The sequence below is a fragment of the Argopecten irradians genome, chromosome 3 (genome assembly GCF_041381155.1).
Source record: "Argopecten irradians isolate NY chromosome 3, Ai_NY, whole genome shotgun sequence".
NCBI lineage: Eukaryota > Metazoa > Mollusca > Bivalvia > Pectinida > Pectinidae > Argopecten > Argopecten irradians.
In genome coordinates this window covers 33899169-33918049 of record NC_091136.1, presented here as the reverse complement: position 1 = coordinate 33918049, position 18881 = coordinate 33899169, and the positions used below count along the sequence as shown (strand labels likewise).

The 18881-nt window shown below is 35.7% G+C and overlaps 1 protein-coding gene and 1 pseudogene across 4 annotated transcripts in view; both read left to right on the top strand.

The window, feature by feature from the left end:
* The window catches only part of LOC138318325 (uncharacterized), a 41510-nt gene extending 24892 nt beyond the window's left edge, over positions 1–16618 (top strand). For all 4 annotated transcript variants that reach the window (XM_069260598.1, XM_069260597.1, XM_069260595.1 and 1 more), the window contains 3 exons: positions 3888–4249; positions 12542–12614; positions 14539–16618. In XM_069260598.1, the coding sequence (XP_069116699.1) occupies positions 3888–4249; positions 12542–12614; positions 14539–15177 (1074 nt within the window). In that variant the 3' untranslated portion in view covers positions 15178–16618. The remainder of the gene's footprint in view (positions 1–3887; positions 4250–12541; positions 12615–14538) is intronic.
* Positions 5884–6731, top strand: LOC138320020 (uncharacterized; annotated as a pseudogene).
* Positions 16619–18881: the final 2263 nt, after the last annotated feature.

The window sequence follows — 18881 nt, the reverse complement described above, 5'->3', positions numbered from 1 at the left end:
CTGCATAAAAGTGGTAGTTTCTAGCATTCCGCATAAAGGGAGTGGGACGACTGGTTTGCCCGTTGTCAGTTTAATGTGACCGGATGGGTAGTGCTGGCGGTATGCTACAGTTAAATAGCACTATAAAATAGGCAAGAGTTTTCAATATTGCAAAGGGACATAAGGAAAACATACCACAGCCTCCCAAAATATGCATTCACACAAACACATTGCATAAAGGGGAATCGTCTTTAAATGACCTTGCAAAATTATCCCTTCATAGCACGTAAATAAACCAACCAACTAACCAAGCATGTAGAGATAAAACGAATATACGGATATATGACAAACCCTTTACCACAACTCACAGTGATTATGACTATACTGTGGAAAAAATGTATATTAGAGCCATATGTACGAAAGAGTAAGCGTTATGGGCTCGGTTAACTTTGTCAAATCCGGTGTTACTCAAATTAGAAGTGGTAAGTGCATTAAAAGTAGGACACCCACCCAATTGGTATTACTATTCAAAGGAAAGAGAATGAACGATGTCAACCATGATGACATTAAAGTTTCGTGACCATTGGGAATTCGTGTGTTATCGCTACCGTCGCGAAATCCAAGAAATAATGAGAATGTGGTTAAATTATACATTATATACCATTGAAGCCAAACCGGGAACATTTTGTTTCGCTAAATTAAGGTTTTGAGTTTCAAGTCCAGATCGCGAAAATAGTCGACTAAACAATATTTATTGTCAAGTTATTGTGATAAGTGATCTAGAATGATCATCAAATGCACAGGAACTCTTTTAATGAAACTTTCTAACTATCCATACGTAAGCGCATCACATAAGTTGACACGTCAACTAAATGACTTTTATTTTGTCTAAGGAAACTTACGAAATTCTCGAACCGTAACATCATCTAAAATGTATACCTTATCGACGATATTTATACAGGTACAGATGTACTACAGAGGTGTACGAGAAGTCAAGTTTTATTAATTCTGATGTTCTAGACTAGCCAACACAAGATTTCATACAATCTCATAGATGGTTTTCTCATTCGATTACTGTACATTATGATATCCAACTAGATTGATAGTAGTGAATGGATTTAATCACTCGGTTTAGTGTAATATAATGGACTGTCAGGCACTGGTCTAATATCCAGCTGTGTGTTTTCCCCGGAAACTCTGTCGCCTTTTTATTTCCAAAGCTATTCAAACAAACGCCTGCCGCAGAGTTATGTGTGCGGGTTAGGCTGTAATGAATCTGTTTAACTTTCCGAATCTTCACATTTTACTTTAAAACTATAAGCACACTGAACTAGTGGTCGACTGGCAAACTTTTGGTTTGCTATAAGAATTCATAATGGCACATAAGTGTATCAGTTCACACAGTACCATTCACACAGCTTTAACACGGTACCATTCAAACAGTTTTAATACGGTGCCATTCACACAGCTTTAACACGGTGCCATACACACAGCTTTAACACGGTGCAATTCACACAGCTTTAACACGGTGTCATTCACACATTTTTAATACGGTGCCATTCACACAGCTTTAATACGGTGCCATACACACAGCTTTAACACGGTGCAATTCACACAACTTTAACACGGTGTCATTCACACACTTTTAATACGGTGCCATTCACACAGCTTTAACACGGTACAATTTACACAGCTTTAACACGGTGTCATTCACACAGGTTTAACACGGTACCATTCACAGTTTTAATACGGTGCCATTCACACAGCTTTAACACGGTACAATTTACACAGCTGTAACACCGTACAATTCACACAGCTTTAACACGGTACAATTCACACAGCTTTAACATGGTGCCATTCACACAGCTTTAACACGGTACAATTCACACAGCTTTAACACGGTGTCATTCACACAGCTTTAACACGGTACCATTCACAGTTTTAATACGGTGCCATTCACACAGCTTTAACACGGTACAATTTACACAGCTGTAACACCGTACAATTCACACAGCTTTAACACGGTACAATTCACACAGCTTTAACATGGTGCCATTCACACAGCTTTAACACGGTACAATTCACACAGCTTTAACACGGTGCCATTCACACAGCTTTAACACGGTACCATTCACAGTTTTAATACTGTGCCATTCACACAGCTTTAACACGGTACAATTCACACAGCTGTAACACCGTACAATTCACACAGCTTTAACACCGTTCCATTCACACAGCTTTAACACGGCACCATTCACAGAGCTTTATCACCGTACCATTCACACAACTTTAACACTGTACCATTCACACAGCTTTAACACCGTACCATTCACACAGCTTTAACACGGTACCATTCACACAATTTTAACACGGTACCATTCACACAGCTTTAACACGGCACCATTCACACAGCTTTAACACGGTACTATTCACACAGCTTAACACGGTACAATTCACACAGCTTTAACACCGTATCATTCACACAGCTTTAACACGGTACCATTCACACAGCTTTAACACCGTACCATTCACACAGCTTTAACACGGTACCATTCACAGAGCTTTAACACCGTACCATTCACACAGCTTTAACACGGTACCATTCACACAACTTTAACACTGTACCATTCACACAGCTTTAACACCGTACCATTCACACAGCTTTAACACGGTACCATTCACACAGCTTTAACACGGTACCATTCACACAGCTTTAACACGGTACCATCCACACAGCTATGATGCACTGGTTACAACACACGTATTGCATGTCAATTTGAAATGGTTATATTATTCAATAAGAAATATAAGCATGCTCATATATGTCTCTTGGCCATATTCACTGTCTACGATATTGATATTTAATATTTCCAAAAATTTTATATAACACAATACAAACATACACAACGATGATTTTATCTTAGGTAGGAATATGAAAATAGCAATGTAGTTTACGTGTATGTTGTTTTAGTTTTTAGTTAATACATATGTATGAATCCTTTGGTTTTAGTCATTGTCGTTACAACTTCCAAACCGTTGAATATGACATACCTAATGGAACTTGCATTACAAACTATAAGGTCATGGTAAAGATTAACATTCCTTAACTAAATTATCCATGGGAAATTGTTAAAAAAAAGTTAAAGAATAATTCTATAATGCTTTCCTATGCAAAATGTTTAAGTTATGGAATTCCTTTAGTTCAGGAACTTTTCGTTAAAGTGGGCCTTGGTCTTAACACAAAGATAAGTGAATTTCTTTTTCAAACATTCCTATACTCGACGACAACTGCCCCACTATAAAACATCATAGGATATACATCAAGAGCATACGTTTTCGTTTATTATGGTATACGTTTTTGTTGCTAAAGGGCTGGTCGAGTACAAATCGCCTGGTACAGTAAGGACTGTCAACACAGACTTGCCACTTTTAACACTTAAGATGGTATTCTCTTGTCCATGAAGAGATTTATTTATAACTGATTTTCTCCATGTTTATCACCCCAGTGAGGTTCTATAACACCGACGGAAATGGCATTCTTAACAGAAATTGGTAACGGAAATGGGCCCGTTTTTATTATCACTTTTATCAAGTACGTCCTTAAGACGCTTTAATTCATGTATGATAAAATCAACCCATTAGCAGATTCAGTTTATTATTTCACAAAACACGTCACTTCTACACCAAAGTATGAGAATCTTTTCAACATGAAAGTAAAATTCAGTCGTATACTCGTCAGCTTGTATGATTCCATATCAATGCAACGTTTGATATTTGTATGGACATTTTTTCGATCTCGAAAAGGCCAACGATCGTTCAATTATACAATGCAAATAGATGTTGATTGCACTTGTAAGATAAATATATTTATTCTATATTAACTCATTAGTATACCCACCATGTTGTAGATGTCCCATTGGCGACGCCTGATGGACCGGCGAGGATTATGTAGGAGGTGCGGACTGCCGGAGGCCTTACAGGACCCGTACAGATTGTGGGACTCCCTGCCCTGCCCTCCTCCCTGGAACAAGGAAATCATCTTCTCCACGGAGTGGAACAGAAGGCTCGGACTGGAGGAAGGATTGCGGATTATTTTCCGGATTGCCAGACGATGTAACATCACCACACCGGACACACATCAACTTCCGGGTCGGGTGGCGGCGTCCATGATTCTGACGTCATGTGAAGCGGGGTGTCGAAGTGTCGTGGTACTCACCTGTCTCATTCTCCTCATCGCAGGGGTCTTCATAGTGGCCTACCTGATATACACGTGCGTATCATATATATCTTCTTACACGTAAATCATATCTACTTTACAACACATATGAAAATAAATACATAACATGAAAATGCATATTATGCATGTACGTGTCGAATGCAAACGTCGGTATCTATATCTATATTTTATTAACATGAACGTAATACATACTAGCTGCAATATTGTAGCTCAAAAGACTTTTAGACAGAAAATGGTGTCGTCTTTAGAGCTACAATTGGTGCCTACTACTGCTAATGGAGTAAAGTAATGGTTATGCAAACCATTATAAAACGTTTATTTGCATTTTATCTTACTTGTTCGGTATCGCTTACTTACCAGGCAATAAAACTGAACAACATAGATTATCCAATTCCCACCGAGGCATTATTTTTTTTACGTAATACATATGAAGGTCTTTCTGAAGGGGGTTTTTACGGCAAGTTCAGAAATTCTGAATATGACGTCGTGTGAGCGGTACGGTAGATATTAAAGTGAATAGGCGGTCAAAGAAAACCAGTCTAAATGCGTTCATTGGCCTTCCAAAAGTTCTCACATATTAATACGACGGTCAAGTTCTGCTTAGTTTCCCAGTTCTGACCATTAAAGTAAAGAAAAGTTGAAAGCATTGAAAGCGAGGCTGCGTGGAAATGTAACCACGAACATAGTGAGCCGGGAGGACGTTTTAGAATTCCCATACTTTAAATTAATTTCTTCGTATGCAGACAGATTTTGACGAGAGATTTTATTTTTCCATTTCATAAGAAATTATACTGGATACATTCACACCATTTTTACCGACTTTAGCCATCCTTGCCCGACTGTTCACTTTAAGAAAGGTACAATGTAGTTATGTTTGTTTTGGACAAAAATAATATGTAAATGCGTGTATACGCATAAAATAATTGGAAATCTACAAAAAAGTATAGAAAACTGTGCCCGAGTGATTTTCAGAGGCAGTGCTCCACTACGACACATAGGGAACAATTCGTACCCGGCCGAAAGGTATAGTAGGCCGGGTACTTATATTCGTTCTAAAGTACATACCTATGCGTACCATACGCCCTTTGAATGAAGGTGCGTATCATATTTTTTCCATACACGTGTGTATTACTTAATATACATGTACAATGTATTAAGCATACAATGTAAAGGTGTTCAATTACACGTCATTTTCATGTGTATTACACCTAACATGTGCGTGTTACACAAACTGCACATCATATCAATACTGTTAGAAGGGACGCAACTCTAATTGTCGGCTATATTTTGCAAAACACCATGAGTTTGTGGCAAACTAGGAATAACTCATTTATTATTTGTCACAGATAATCATCTGATATTTTTTACACTTTATTTTATTATTATGATTTTCATAAATTTTCTGCATTTTGTTTTTTAAGAAAATTGTTTTTATTTCATTCCCATCTCTCAATATAATAATGTTAATAATTTATTGGTTTTAAGGATCATTTATAAATCATCCTCATGTTAAAGTGTGATTTTGAACATAATAGAGAGGTTAAGAATCTAAACTTGTACTTGTACGTGTACGTGTAGCTACACGTACACGTACACGTATATTTAAGCGAAGAAAAATGACGTTAAATATATAACAACGTGTACGAGTACGTGTAAAGAAAATCGAAAATGGCGGACATTTGTTCTCTAGCTGCTATCACTGAAGATGACGAGCTACTACTTCTATCAACGATTCGAAAAGCAGAAGATGTGAGCATGCCGAAATTTAGTCTCGAAGACCTCACAGACGAGCAATGTTTGATTTTTTTTAGATTTTCAAAGAACGATCTTTACATCATAACATGCAGTAATGGTACAGTGTGTACCGGTCTTGAAGGCTTTTGCATCCTTCTAAGACGTCTTTCATATCCGTGTCGTCTTGAAGATCTTCGGCCGGCCACTTTTTGGAAAGTCAGCTGCTGAACTATCTTACATATTTAACGAGGTTCTTGACTATGTTCATAACGTCCATGGACATTTATTAGAAAATTTTAACAGACCTTGGCTATCCATTCAGTATCAAGAACAGTTTGCAGCATCAATACAGCGCCGGGATACACCTTTACATAACTGTAGGTGGTTTATTGACGGAACGGTACGGCCAATTTGTAGACCACAGAAGTAACAAAAGCTAGTCTTCAATGGCCATAAGAGAGTTCACTCATTGAAATTTCAAAAGCATCGTTACCCCAAACGGTATGGTAGTTTATATTATTTGTTTGGACCAATGGGCGGGGTCACGATGCTGCGTTATTTAGGGAAAGCAACGTGGAAATGCAAATGCGTCGACACATGACCACCTGTCAAGGTAACACCTTTGTGGTTTATGGGGACCCAGCTTACCCTCTAATACCACACATAATCACGCCATATAGAAGTGGTGTCTTGTCAGCAAACCAAATGCTTTTCTATAGAAAGCCATAGCTGCCTTGTTTTATAAATGTCCATTATATGATACGATTTCATAATTATATGATACAAAATCATCATTATATGATACGACTTTATCATAATATGATACGATATTGTCATTATACATGTATGATATGACTTATCGTTATATGATACGATATTGTCATTATATGATATGACTTATCATTATATGATACGATATTGTCATTATATGATATGACTTATCATTATATGATACAAAATCATCATTATATGATACAAAATCATCATTATATGATACGACTTTATCATAATATGATACGATATTGTCAATATATTATATAGCTTATCATTATATGATACGATATTGTCATTATACATGTATGATATGACTTATCATTATATGATACGATATTGTCATTATATGATATGACTTATCATTATATAATACTATTTCATCATTGTATGATACGATTTCATCATTATATGATACAAAATCATCATTATATGATTGTTTTATAAATGTCCATTATATGATACGATTTCATAATTATATGATACAAAATCATCATTATATGATACGACTTTATCATAATATGATACGATATTGTCATTATACATGTATGATATGACTTATCGTTATATGATACGATATTGTCATTATATGATATGACTTATCATTATATGATACGATATTGTCATTATATGATATGACTTATCATTATATGATACAAAATCATCATTATATGATACAAAATCATCATTATATGATACGACTTTATCATAATATGATACGATATTGTCAATATATTATATAGCTTATCATTATATGATACGAGTTGTAATTACATGATACGAATTCACCATTACATGATACGAATTACCATTATATAACGCTTCTCATTAGCATAATTTGCTAGCATATAATGGTGAAATGGTATCATATAATGATGAAATCCCGCCATATAATGTCAGTGTATCAGAATGACGAAATCCCGTCATATAATGATGATATCGTATCATATAACGCTAATTTCGCATCATATAATGATGATATCACATCATATAATGGTGAATTCGTATCATATATTGGCAATATCGTATCATATAATGAAGATTTTGTATCATATAATGGACATTTATAATATAAGGCAGGCAATTTTTAGGCAGCTATGACTTTCCATACTTTTCAACAAGAAAATGTCTGCTGTCCGGATCTGTGTGGAATGGAATTTCGGGAAAGTACTCTCGTTGTTTGCAATTCTTGACTATAAGAGAAATAAAAAAAAACTGTATCTCCAGCCTGTCGGAAAGTACTAAAAAGTAGCCACGCTGCTCACAAATTGCCATACAGGTCTGTCTCTATGGAAGCGAGACTAGATCTTTCTTCGGACTTAACCCAACATCTCTTGTATCATATTTGAAAGAATAAGTACATGTACATTTCATCCAAAACATGATCATTCAATTTCGATCTTCTATGTGTATGTCAGAGTATACATATCAGTATGATGCTTCTGATCAGATAAACTAGTGTGCGCTGACAAATTTTAACGAGGTAGTTGAATGATCACCTACATTATAAAGTCTAACATTCTTTTGATGAAGTTCATAGTCTTTGGGGTCTAATAGAACGCATGATAATCTATTTATGGGTGATCTTGAGGTGAAGTGGTTAAAACCACTCGCCTTTCACCTAGTCGGCCGCGGTTCGATCCCTGACACGGACGTGAAAAGGTCAGAGCTTACCTATGTACACGATCAGCTGGGTTTTCTCCGGATACTCCGGTTTCCTCAAACGCTAAGACCTTTTGCTTGAAACTTGCTATAAAGACAATCTCCATGTCAAGATCCCTTGTCTATAAAGGACAGACTCATAAACCCAAACTGGTGTAAATTGCTATTTAATTGGCCTCTGTAGAAAGGGCATCAGTCTATAAAGGACAAGTTGCTGTGCCCCTTTAACCGATTAAAGACAGCTTTGACTGTATCAAAATCAAAACTCATCGTTTGACATTGATACAGACACATACAAAATGTACTTTTTGTCCATACCCAGGTATTATATTGGTTTATTGTTATATTTTCTAAATCACGCCGTCGGAGTAGGCCTAGGCTTTACATTCCTGAGCTGGGACAGTCGTTCATTCTGAGTAAGAACTGCAGTGAAGAATCACAGTATTCAATGAACACCATTACAGAAAAAAATCTAACGTATGAAAAGTAGCATGGTTCTAAAAAAAGTTTTCACTGAACAATAAACATACTGAATATAAACAGTACACAGAACTGTAGTACAATTTATGTATTCGTTACTGTACAGTAGGTCTACGGTATGTTACATTGTAACTGTGGGCGGATAACCTTTTAAACCCCTACGAATCTACTAAAACAACGGTCAATCTCAAAAATTATCTTAAAATGTATCAGCCGCAATATTTAAAAAATCATATTTAATCTTTATTTCATAGAAAAATATCTTTAATATTGCGAGAAACGCTACAAGTTTGTATTTACGTGTAGATCCAGCCGTACAAGTTGATGGCTACGTGTACGTGTAGCAATCAGCAGGAAGTGATGACGTAATTCACGTAAAAAGTAGGGGAATTCCCTATACACGTACACGTACACTTACACGTATGAAATCTTAACCTCTCTATTGTTTTATACATAGTGATATGCATCAGTGTAGATCCAGCCGTACAAGTTGATGGCTACGTGTACGTGTAGCAATCAGCAGGAAGTGATGACGTAATTCACGTAAAAAGTAGGGGAATTCCCTATACACGTACACGTACACTTACACGTATGAAATCTTAACCTCTCTATTAATTAAAAAATTCTCTATTGATAAATCAACACGATTTGATTTTCCTATTGACGTAATGTAAGGGGAACATTTTAACCCAATCAATTCCCAGATTACTGCTGAAAAGGTACTTTTTTGAGGATCTGAGCGCTCGCTCCCTCTCTATTGCAGCTGGATACAGTTTTACCTAGCATGAAAATTACTTTCTAGATAATATAAGGGTTTAGATTTTCCACCCATTTTGTTATGTTTTGAACTGAGAGTGTGAACCAATTTGTCTGACTTCAACAACGTAGTTTTCATTTTCTTTTTATAAGTCTTATGACCTTAAGATTGTCTTTGACATATCTTGAATAATTTTATCAAAGCATCGTTCTTGAAATAGCTGAACCACGTAAGATTAAATGAATGTCTAATTAGTAAAATGTACATAGAGTGAGCATATATAAGAACTAATATTGCGTTAAGGTCATTTTTTACTGTAGATGTTTAAAAAGAAATACGGGATTTTTAAAAGGACTTTACTAGCGATCTTTCACAATGGGTTCCAAATGAAAAAACCTGTTAAGACCACGACCAGATTCAACATGTACTTAATGTTAGTGCTTGAATTTGTTATATCTAGGGGATATAGGCACGTTTACACTATCTTGGGTATTACATGTGTGTTCACTAAACCATTTTCGGCACATCCAATTGGATACTAAACTATGTATGTGTATATCAGGTTTGATATGATGAAATAGAAAAAAATCCAAGGTGATATCATTTTTCACTCTAGTAATGATTTTCCATTTTAATGGAACGCTATCTAAAGCAACGGAGTATAACGCTGTGCGAGTTATTCCCCTTCTTACAGCAGAATATAGTGTTGTCAAAATCCATAAAGAATATCCTAGGCTCGCTAAAAACCGGAACAGAGGCGTTAAGTCCCATCTATCAATCAATCAATATAAACAGTCGTGTTTACAACCGATTGATATTTTTTACTCAAATAAATAAAAAGTTTGTATACATATACATAGAGTTTGATGACAAAGTTGCTGGTTGAGACCTTGAAACTATCGCACATACTTGAACAGACACTGTGTCTCCGGCGTCCAAATAAAACCTTGAGTCTTGTACATCTTTAGGCATTTGCTGAAAGAGATATCGGTTGAGACAGTCTAATTAGTACGTAAATAACTGTATTCCAGAAAATAATAAAATACCTAGCAGTTGGAAGAGATCCTTTAGGCGAATTGCCGGTTCGTAAATAAGGTGTATGCCGGGATCTGTCGACAAAATAGACATAAAAACAAATTACAGTTACTTGTGGGAAGTAATATACAATTGTAAATGACCCCAAACAACATGTATGAGGGATGCTATGCCGGGCGTGGAAGCTTTTGTCAAAGGTAAAAACTAAGTTTCTAGAGGTAATTAGTTTTCTAAAATGTGAACGGCATCAGAAGCCATGCATATTATATATATATAACCCAAAATATAGGCAAATCCAGGACAAAATTTCATCATGATTGATTCCATGATAACAGAAAATATGTATCGAAAACTACTTTTGGAAATCAATTTTAAAAACAACAACAACAACAAACAAACTACGTCTTATATCAATTCATATTTATACCCATTTAATACTGATATTGATAATAATTATGTTTTCTCAATCTATCAATTTGATGAAAGCAAAAACGTTTGGCCTTTTAAATGTTTCTATGTGAGTATCATAGCGCATGTTGGATGTAATCAAATCCCTCGGATTTAATTTTTTTTCTTTGCACTGTTATTAATCAGAGGATTAACATTACTTCCTTATAGAACAAGTGTTTTACTACAAAACATCATCATAAACCAAGCAGCAAGATTGAGCACAACTCGCTTTCCTATACTTTTGAATAGAAATTTGCCAGTTAAAGTGTGTTCATCCACGCTTTGAAAAAAGTAAAATATAGTAATTTTGTCCTGATTAGGCCTCAGTCGGACTGTGTTGATATAGGTAATTAACCAGGGACCATGGATGGGAGGAGAATGTTATTGTTCTTCCCTTACAATTTCATTGATCAAATCGACAAAGATTCTAATTATCAAATTATTTCTATTTGAAAAATCCCTTCGTGATTTTAACGTCATCGATTTTTTTGTTTTCAACATTAACTCTAAAGCGAATAGCTGATGATTCATAGATAACAAAGCGACGTATTTAAACATTATGAAATTGACACGGATTTAAACTCACGTGAAGCATATATAGAAATGATGTAGTGAATTCATGGTCAGAATCTTAAAACATAAACTGCTTGTTGACGAATGTGAGTTTTTTTGTCTTTCTGTCCCAAGCAAAAATGCATCTTATGGTATATTTTTGACACCGACACAGTCTTGCGATGTGCATTTGAGCATAAATCATATTAAGTTTAATGATATCAACAATACTGCAAATATGTTTGTCTTTGTCTATCAAACAATATTTCATCTCGGAAGTAGGTCAATCGAATCATACAATATACTTGTTGATAACTTCATGTTTTTGGTTTATTCCGACAAAGTTAAATTGTCATTGGGATAAAATAAAATTTGAATTCTGGGCGAAACTTTCCTTTTCATTCCAATGGTCGAAAAACGCTGATATTAATGCTATAGAAATAGAAAGGATATGATATAGAATATTTTTAATCGATCGCAATTAGAAAGAGTACTTGTATACGGCTAACGCGATAAGCAGGACAGACAAAGCAGGAGGGGGCTTTTTGCATTAGTACTTGTAATTAATTGTATTGTTTAGCAAATGACTCTTTGAAATCGTTAACACAATAAGTCCCATCCTGTTATTATGATCCTACTCGAAGTTTTAAGATTACATACATGTATGTGTACAAGTTCCCTTACCCAGTATGACAGAATCAATATATTTTTTATATCATATTTTTTTATATCTCATTATTGGTGCCGTTATGAATATTTTAAGGACTAGTATTCAAAACCAACGCCTTACAATGCTGATGTTCTATAGCTTATCTAAAGAAGAGATTAAATATTATACAATTTATGATTCGAGGCATTAATTTGTAATGTTGTCTTTGTTTCAGTTCGGAGCGCCACCGGAAGTTGACGATTGCTGGTAAGAAAGAAAAACGAAATTGGAAGTCAGCGCCTCCGGAGGTAATTGTTCTCAGGCCTCATCGCGAATGACCTTGACCTCATTACGTACACAAACAACCCTCGACAAACTCCATATTTGACATTTCATTTCCTGATCTCGATCTAAAACCCTTTGTAAAATTGATTTGCTAAAATACGCCATGTCGAGATGATTGAGTGGCCTCTCCCTAAGTAGCTGATCGTGTCCGTCAAACCAAGAAAGTTCCCTCTCCGCCATACTTCCAGCAGGCTCATCTCGTCCCGTAACCCAATTTAGGATTGCTTCACTGATGTGGTGTGAATATAGTGCCGGAAGGGAAACAGATCCTAATGGTAGGTTAGATATGATTAGGGAGACAGGATACGTATCAGAGGATACAAAGACAATCCACATTGGATCCCTTTGTCAGTATCTCGCCCTACTCCAGTTGTCTTAGAGCGGTTTATTGATCTCTGAGGTTATTCAAGTATATGGCAGAAATTTGAATTTCTATGTATAATAATAACTTGCCACATGTAACAGATTCGAAAAATTAATTCGTAAGATAGGATTAATGTCAAAAAGGTATGCATTACGAGAATACATGTACATGGTGTATCTGGCTGTTACATTTTAAAGAATGTCCATTCGTTTGGGCGTCAGGAAAGTTGTGTAGCTCTGAGATTAGAATGAATACTAGTACCTGAAAGTTGAAAACATGATGTTTCACGTTAACGCGATAGAATCGTTTCATGCGAAAAAATCCCCCCTTTGAGGTATACAATGCTTTAGGATACTATTATCAGCAATATAGTGGTTAAATCAAACCATGGATTTTCGCAAAACTGCACATGCTTATAAAGAGTCATTGGACAACTTTAGTTTAGCGACTAGTCAGGTCAACAGAAGGGGAACATATGTTGTTCGTTTAAAATAGTGTTTTGTATGCTTACTTTGTCTGGTCTGAGAAGGTTTATCACAATTAAATGAAATTCTTTTTTCATTTTATTTGGCTCCCTACTATTGACAACTAGTAATACATTCATCATTTGCGTTTATCGAGTTTATCGAGAGGTGTTCTTTATCTATCTGCTTTGTTCGCACTATTCGTGCATTGTAATCTTTCCCAATATGCTCTTTCCATCAACGTAAACTTCAAAAAGAATTTCTATAAAAAGCCAATCAATACATATGACATCTGTGAAGTCGATACGAACGAATGAATCCCAGTAGTTTTGTTTTTACAAATATTTTGGTGCCGACAACACCACAAAAGTACCAACAGACTGTGATCTTAATAGCTCCGTGTTATACTTGGTTCCGATGGCATAGAACAGGACAAAGATTCCAGCCATATTGTGGTCAGCTGTTGTTGTGGTCAGATCTTATTAAAGAGATCGTGCCATCGCAAACCGGATACAGTACGCTCTATATCAATTGTTTATGAGTGAGACAATGCCACGCGGACAAAGCCAAAGTGTCCGCGATAATTCACGATAATTCAGCATAATTCGAAAATCAATGAGACAGCCTATAAGTTTATGTTTACTGCCTTTTAATCATATAGATAGAGTTATTAACAACAGCCGTGCTTGTATTGGTGTTTAGTTAGACAATTTATCGTCCGAATGCCCAGTATATCTTATCCATTACCTCCTATTAATATCAGTTTGACAGCCACCTCGGCGTTGCTAACTCAAGCACAGCGCCATTTCCACGGCACGACCGATCGGAGGCCCCGTGGCACGAGATAGGACCAATGGTCAAAGCTGATAATGTTTCTCGTGACTATCGATAGTGCCCGTGGTCAATGTTAGAACCTTCTGTGATTGATCAAATCACGAGATCTGAGAAAAGTTATTGGACATTTTACTACGTGACCCGCAGGTACACTATATTGTATGTTTCTCTGTTGTTTTCGATAATTACAACAAACCTAATATGAATCAATCTTCTACATTGCAGAGGAAGACAAACGGTGACAGCAGCCATGTGTCATTCCGAGGACAAACGGAAGTGAAGAATGACATCTGCAGACGAGAACTCTATGTGACACTAGAGGGCGTACGAGGGTCGCCATCTACCGGAGAAAATGTTAGATTTATGCACCATTGTCAGTTAAATTCTTATGGAAATTTACCAGACATTCCAGTAGCAGGTCATTCAAATTTGAATTTATCAATAAAAGGTCAAGGTTCCAGCAATGGAAATTCCCCAATGTGTCCGACAATGAGTACATTTCAAACTGACACTGTAAGTGAAGGTAGAGGATATACTTTTGAACATTTTTATGAAACTCTTGGTAGGAAAGCTTCAACAAAATCCAGCGTCAGTGAGGACTATAAAAAGTTCCACGAGAATAGCTTGAAACTAGAGACTCCCACGGAGGAATACACTCGGACAATTGACGAGGACAAATCCCCCGTCGACCATTTGTATGAAACTCTTTCCTTACGTAACGGGCTCAAGTCCAACCTGGATCTGCCTTCATGTGACAAAACTGTGGACACTCCGCTAGAGGGCAATGTGGTGAGGCGGTGGGAATACCAGGCTACACTAAATCGTAAGGCGCGTGTCAGGTGGACGGATACTGTAGAAGGATAAAAGGTTTATACAGTATGTATGTTAGGTCATATATGCCTGGATGGATGGATTTGTGAATGGTTTACCGGTTAACTACATGTATCAAAGAGTTGAAGAAACTATACTCTGAATCCAAATCAGTGAGTGTTGTTTATTCGATACTATGTAAATGTATCGTTACAAATGTTTTTTTTTAAAGTTGTAAGCCCCCATCTTCCTTGTTGAAGCACAAGTTGTAATATGTGAATATCATATGTAAAAATATGTGGTTTTTCTAAAAACCAAAGCGATTCATAATGGAAATTGTAGTGTTACTGAATATAAGGTTAATGACAATGAAAACGTTAAGAACGATAACCATCTTTTCAAAAAGAGGATACTCAAAGTTAAAATTAACTGCAATGACCGAGTGTTTTCTAAATGTGAATACAACTCTCGGTTCTTTAGAAAATACGACTTCTGTTTTACGTATGGTATTACATATGAGTAAATTCAGTCATAACAGCATAATACCAAGGTAAGTATGTATAGATAACCAAAATATTCTTCAGAAGTGTGATATGTAGGTTATGCATCTTTTCTAGTCGTCCGTGTATTACAAACCATTTAAAATAAAACGAGAATGTACTGTATACATGTAAGCGTACTTATTTTGGCTCAATCAAATTTTAGCACATAAGCGCTTGTAACAGGTTAGCGCCATGACAAATTCGTGCATACTTGCTATATATAACGATGTACAGAAAACATATTTTAGCGCAAAAGAATGTAAGGGCGCTTCTACCGCCAAAAACGCCTAAATAAGATTACCGCTAAACTTTGAACGTCTGCAGTATCTATCTGACGGTGCTCGTATATGTAAAGGACTGGTAGAAAGGAGTCTTGGTACAGATGTAGTAGTAACATTATGTTTAGAATAAGTGTATTGTTGAAATGTAAGCAAATGCTTAAATGACAATGAAAATCAGTTATTATTGGATATATTATCATAAAGATTTGTATATAGATAAGCATAATTTATTTGTCTATTTAAGAAACATTCCATATTGCAAGTACATAATGAATATACGTATTGGCCTAATGTTACTGGCATTTTATGTATGATGGAGTTGTGTGAGTTATGTCCCCTTTGACTCCAAGTGTCAATGTGATCACTTTACGCGTGCACTAAGTTTCATGTGTCACATTCGCCGGATACCAGTTACACGTGACGTATGTGTGGTAAAGTCGTGTTCTATTAATCTCTATCAAATGTCACGAGATATAAAACGAACATTAATTTCCTGTTTGGTTAGCTCTTCAAATAGATTTTCAATAATCCATAACTTTCTGTTTCGCATTTTATGTTCTTATTGTGATTGGATTGGATTTTGTATAAACATGTCCTAATACATTGAAGTGTGTGTGATTCTGATATGTACATGAAAACACAACGACAGAGTAAAATCTTCCATGGACTGGTGTTGACTCTTTGTCTTATTTACGGATACACTTAAATAAAATCTCTTATAAAATAATATGTTACATAAAACGCAGAAGAGTTTATGATAACAGCACTATTTTTGTATTAAATCTTCTTAACATATGATAACTGTTAAACAATAATTCAGCAAAATTCTATATTTAAGTATTACACTGTCTATTGTATTGTCCAATCAGAAGTGGTGTTACAATTTGGGGCGCCATTTTGTACTTTTTAACCAACTTAACATCATATTACAGACAATATTATGAATCACAATTTTCAACCTACAGTTATTTAACAAGAGAAAACAAAGCACACGAAGAATTAACCCTGAAATAGCAATTCATTGCAACAGTGTGTATTCGATGCAGCTAAATATAAAAAATTAATGCAATGAACAGCTGACAAGACCGGATACAATGTATGAAGTACACCATATTTAAGTCCATAACATTCAATGAATTTCAAACATAGTTCAGTCTAAGGCAAAACTTAAAAACGGATTTCGAAAAAAAACCTAGTATCTATGAAGAATTAATATGTTTCCATCAGTAGACATATGTGATATCCGGCCGAGTAGCGACGATTCTTTGACTCTACTAAATGACGACCGGAAAATAATTGATATGGAAGTCTATCGCTGCATGATTATTTCATATAACTTATATTTATCATATAAAGATAAATAACTCAGTGATGACAAAGACGACTGACTCAAATTTGATTATTTATAGAAGAAATTTTGTTATATTTCAACACTAATTTGCAAAGGCACTTCGAGAACGAAATTATGCTGTTTGATAATATTGATTAATGAGGAAAACGACATATTGTATAATTATGTTTGATTCACTTGAGCCGTTTCCTCTTTTATAAGTACATCAATGGTAGAGATAAGGATAGTAAAATCTAAAGCAGGAAACATAACGAAATTTCCACGTGCAGGGAATTCTTTGATTTCATTATGTCAAATTCCAAGCATAGGTTATCGTGTTTGTATTCCATTTGTTTGAGACATAAAATTTAATCTCAGAACGTCTTACGGAAATCATGTGGAATTGACACAGACTGTTATATCGTTCTCCACCCAATTAGCTTTCCTTGCTTCGGGGACGAGCCGCCATGATGTGTCGTGTCAAGTCATATCATAAGTTTGGAGAACACGTGACCTCATATACTCGCGAGACGTATGAAAACCCCAAAGGTTCACGCGTGTAATCGATACTTACAATAAACATGTGAGAATTTAGAATTTAGTTTTAATGACTGATTGTCGACGGCATTCATCTATAAAAGAGTATTTGACGTTTCCACAAGTAAAACAAATACATTTATATGAGAAAAATATTTGTAGATTATATCCGAGTTGTAAGATATATCATGACTCTTACGAGCGATACGGATCTCTGTTACATTGCGTTGTTTTGTAATTGTGCTTGTAGACTCTGAAGAATGCCTATGTCGAAGAAGTTACAAGTTTATCGCTGGATTTATAGCTTTAACTACAAACACATTTATTCATTTGACAGTTTGACCATGACTGTTATTTCTTTTGTTTCGGTAACAAATGCCCTTTGTAAAATTCATTAAAACTTTGCAGCTGCAAAAAGTCATATAGTAAATATTTCCATATGTATGTTTGGGAACAATATTCTTTATTTCTAAACGTCGGTGTCTGATCATTATTCTGACATGTGATAAATTTCAAGGTTCTCATACACTGTTCGGATTCAGTATAATGTTAGACAATGCTCTGAATGTGTACAATACTGACAAAAACTACCACACCTTCGTCAATAAAAGACGCCTCTCCTACCATCAGAAATGTTGATAATGTGGCAAGTACGGCACACGGCATTTTTACTGTGCTTTCTACTGAAACAGATATTCTTGAGAAGTTGTACAACACTGAGGCGCTTCGTGAAAATAATGCAGTATTTGATTGTTCGTAGACAATGTTGTCAATTTCATTGCAATCACTGTCACAGTTACGTATGCCACTGTAGAGCGTCCTAAATCATGCCATGATAATGACAAAACAGACATGGGATAGTACTAAGTCACATCTGGAAGCATGTATGAACGAAAATTACTACGAGAGACTTATTCTTTCTGTAGATAATGAACATATGCCTGGCTCCTTGATAGAATTGCTCCATCGGCCATAACACAGACTATAACTATATAGCGTAGACCACAGATACATCCGAGTTGGTATGTAGACTCTAGCTTCTTACTCATCAACATTTAAATATACATG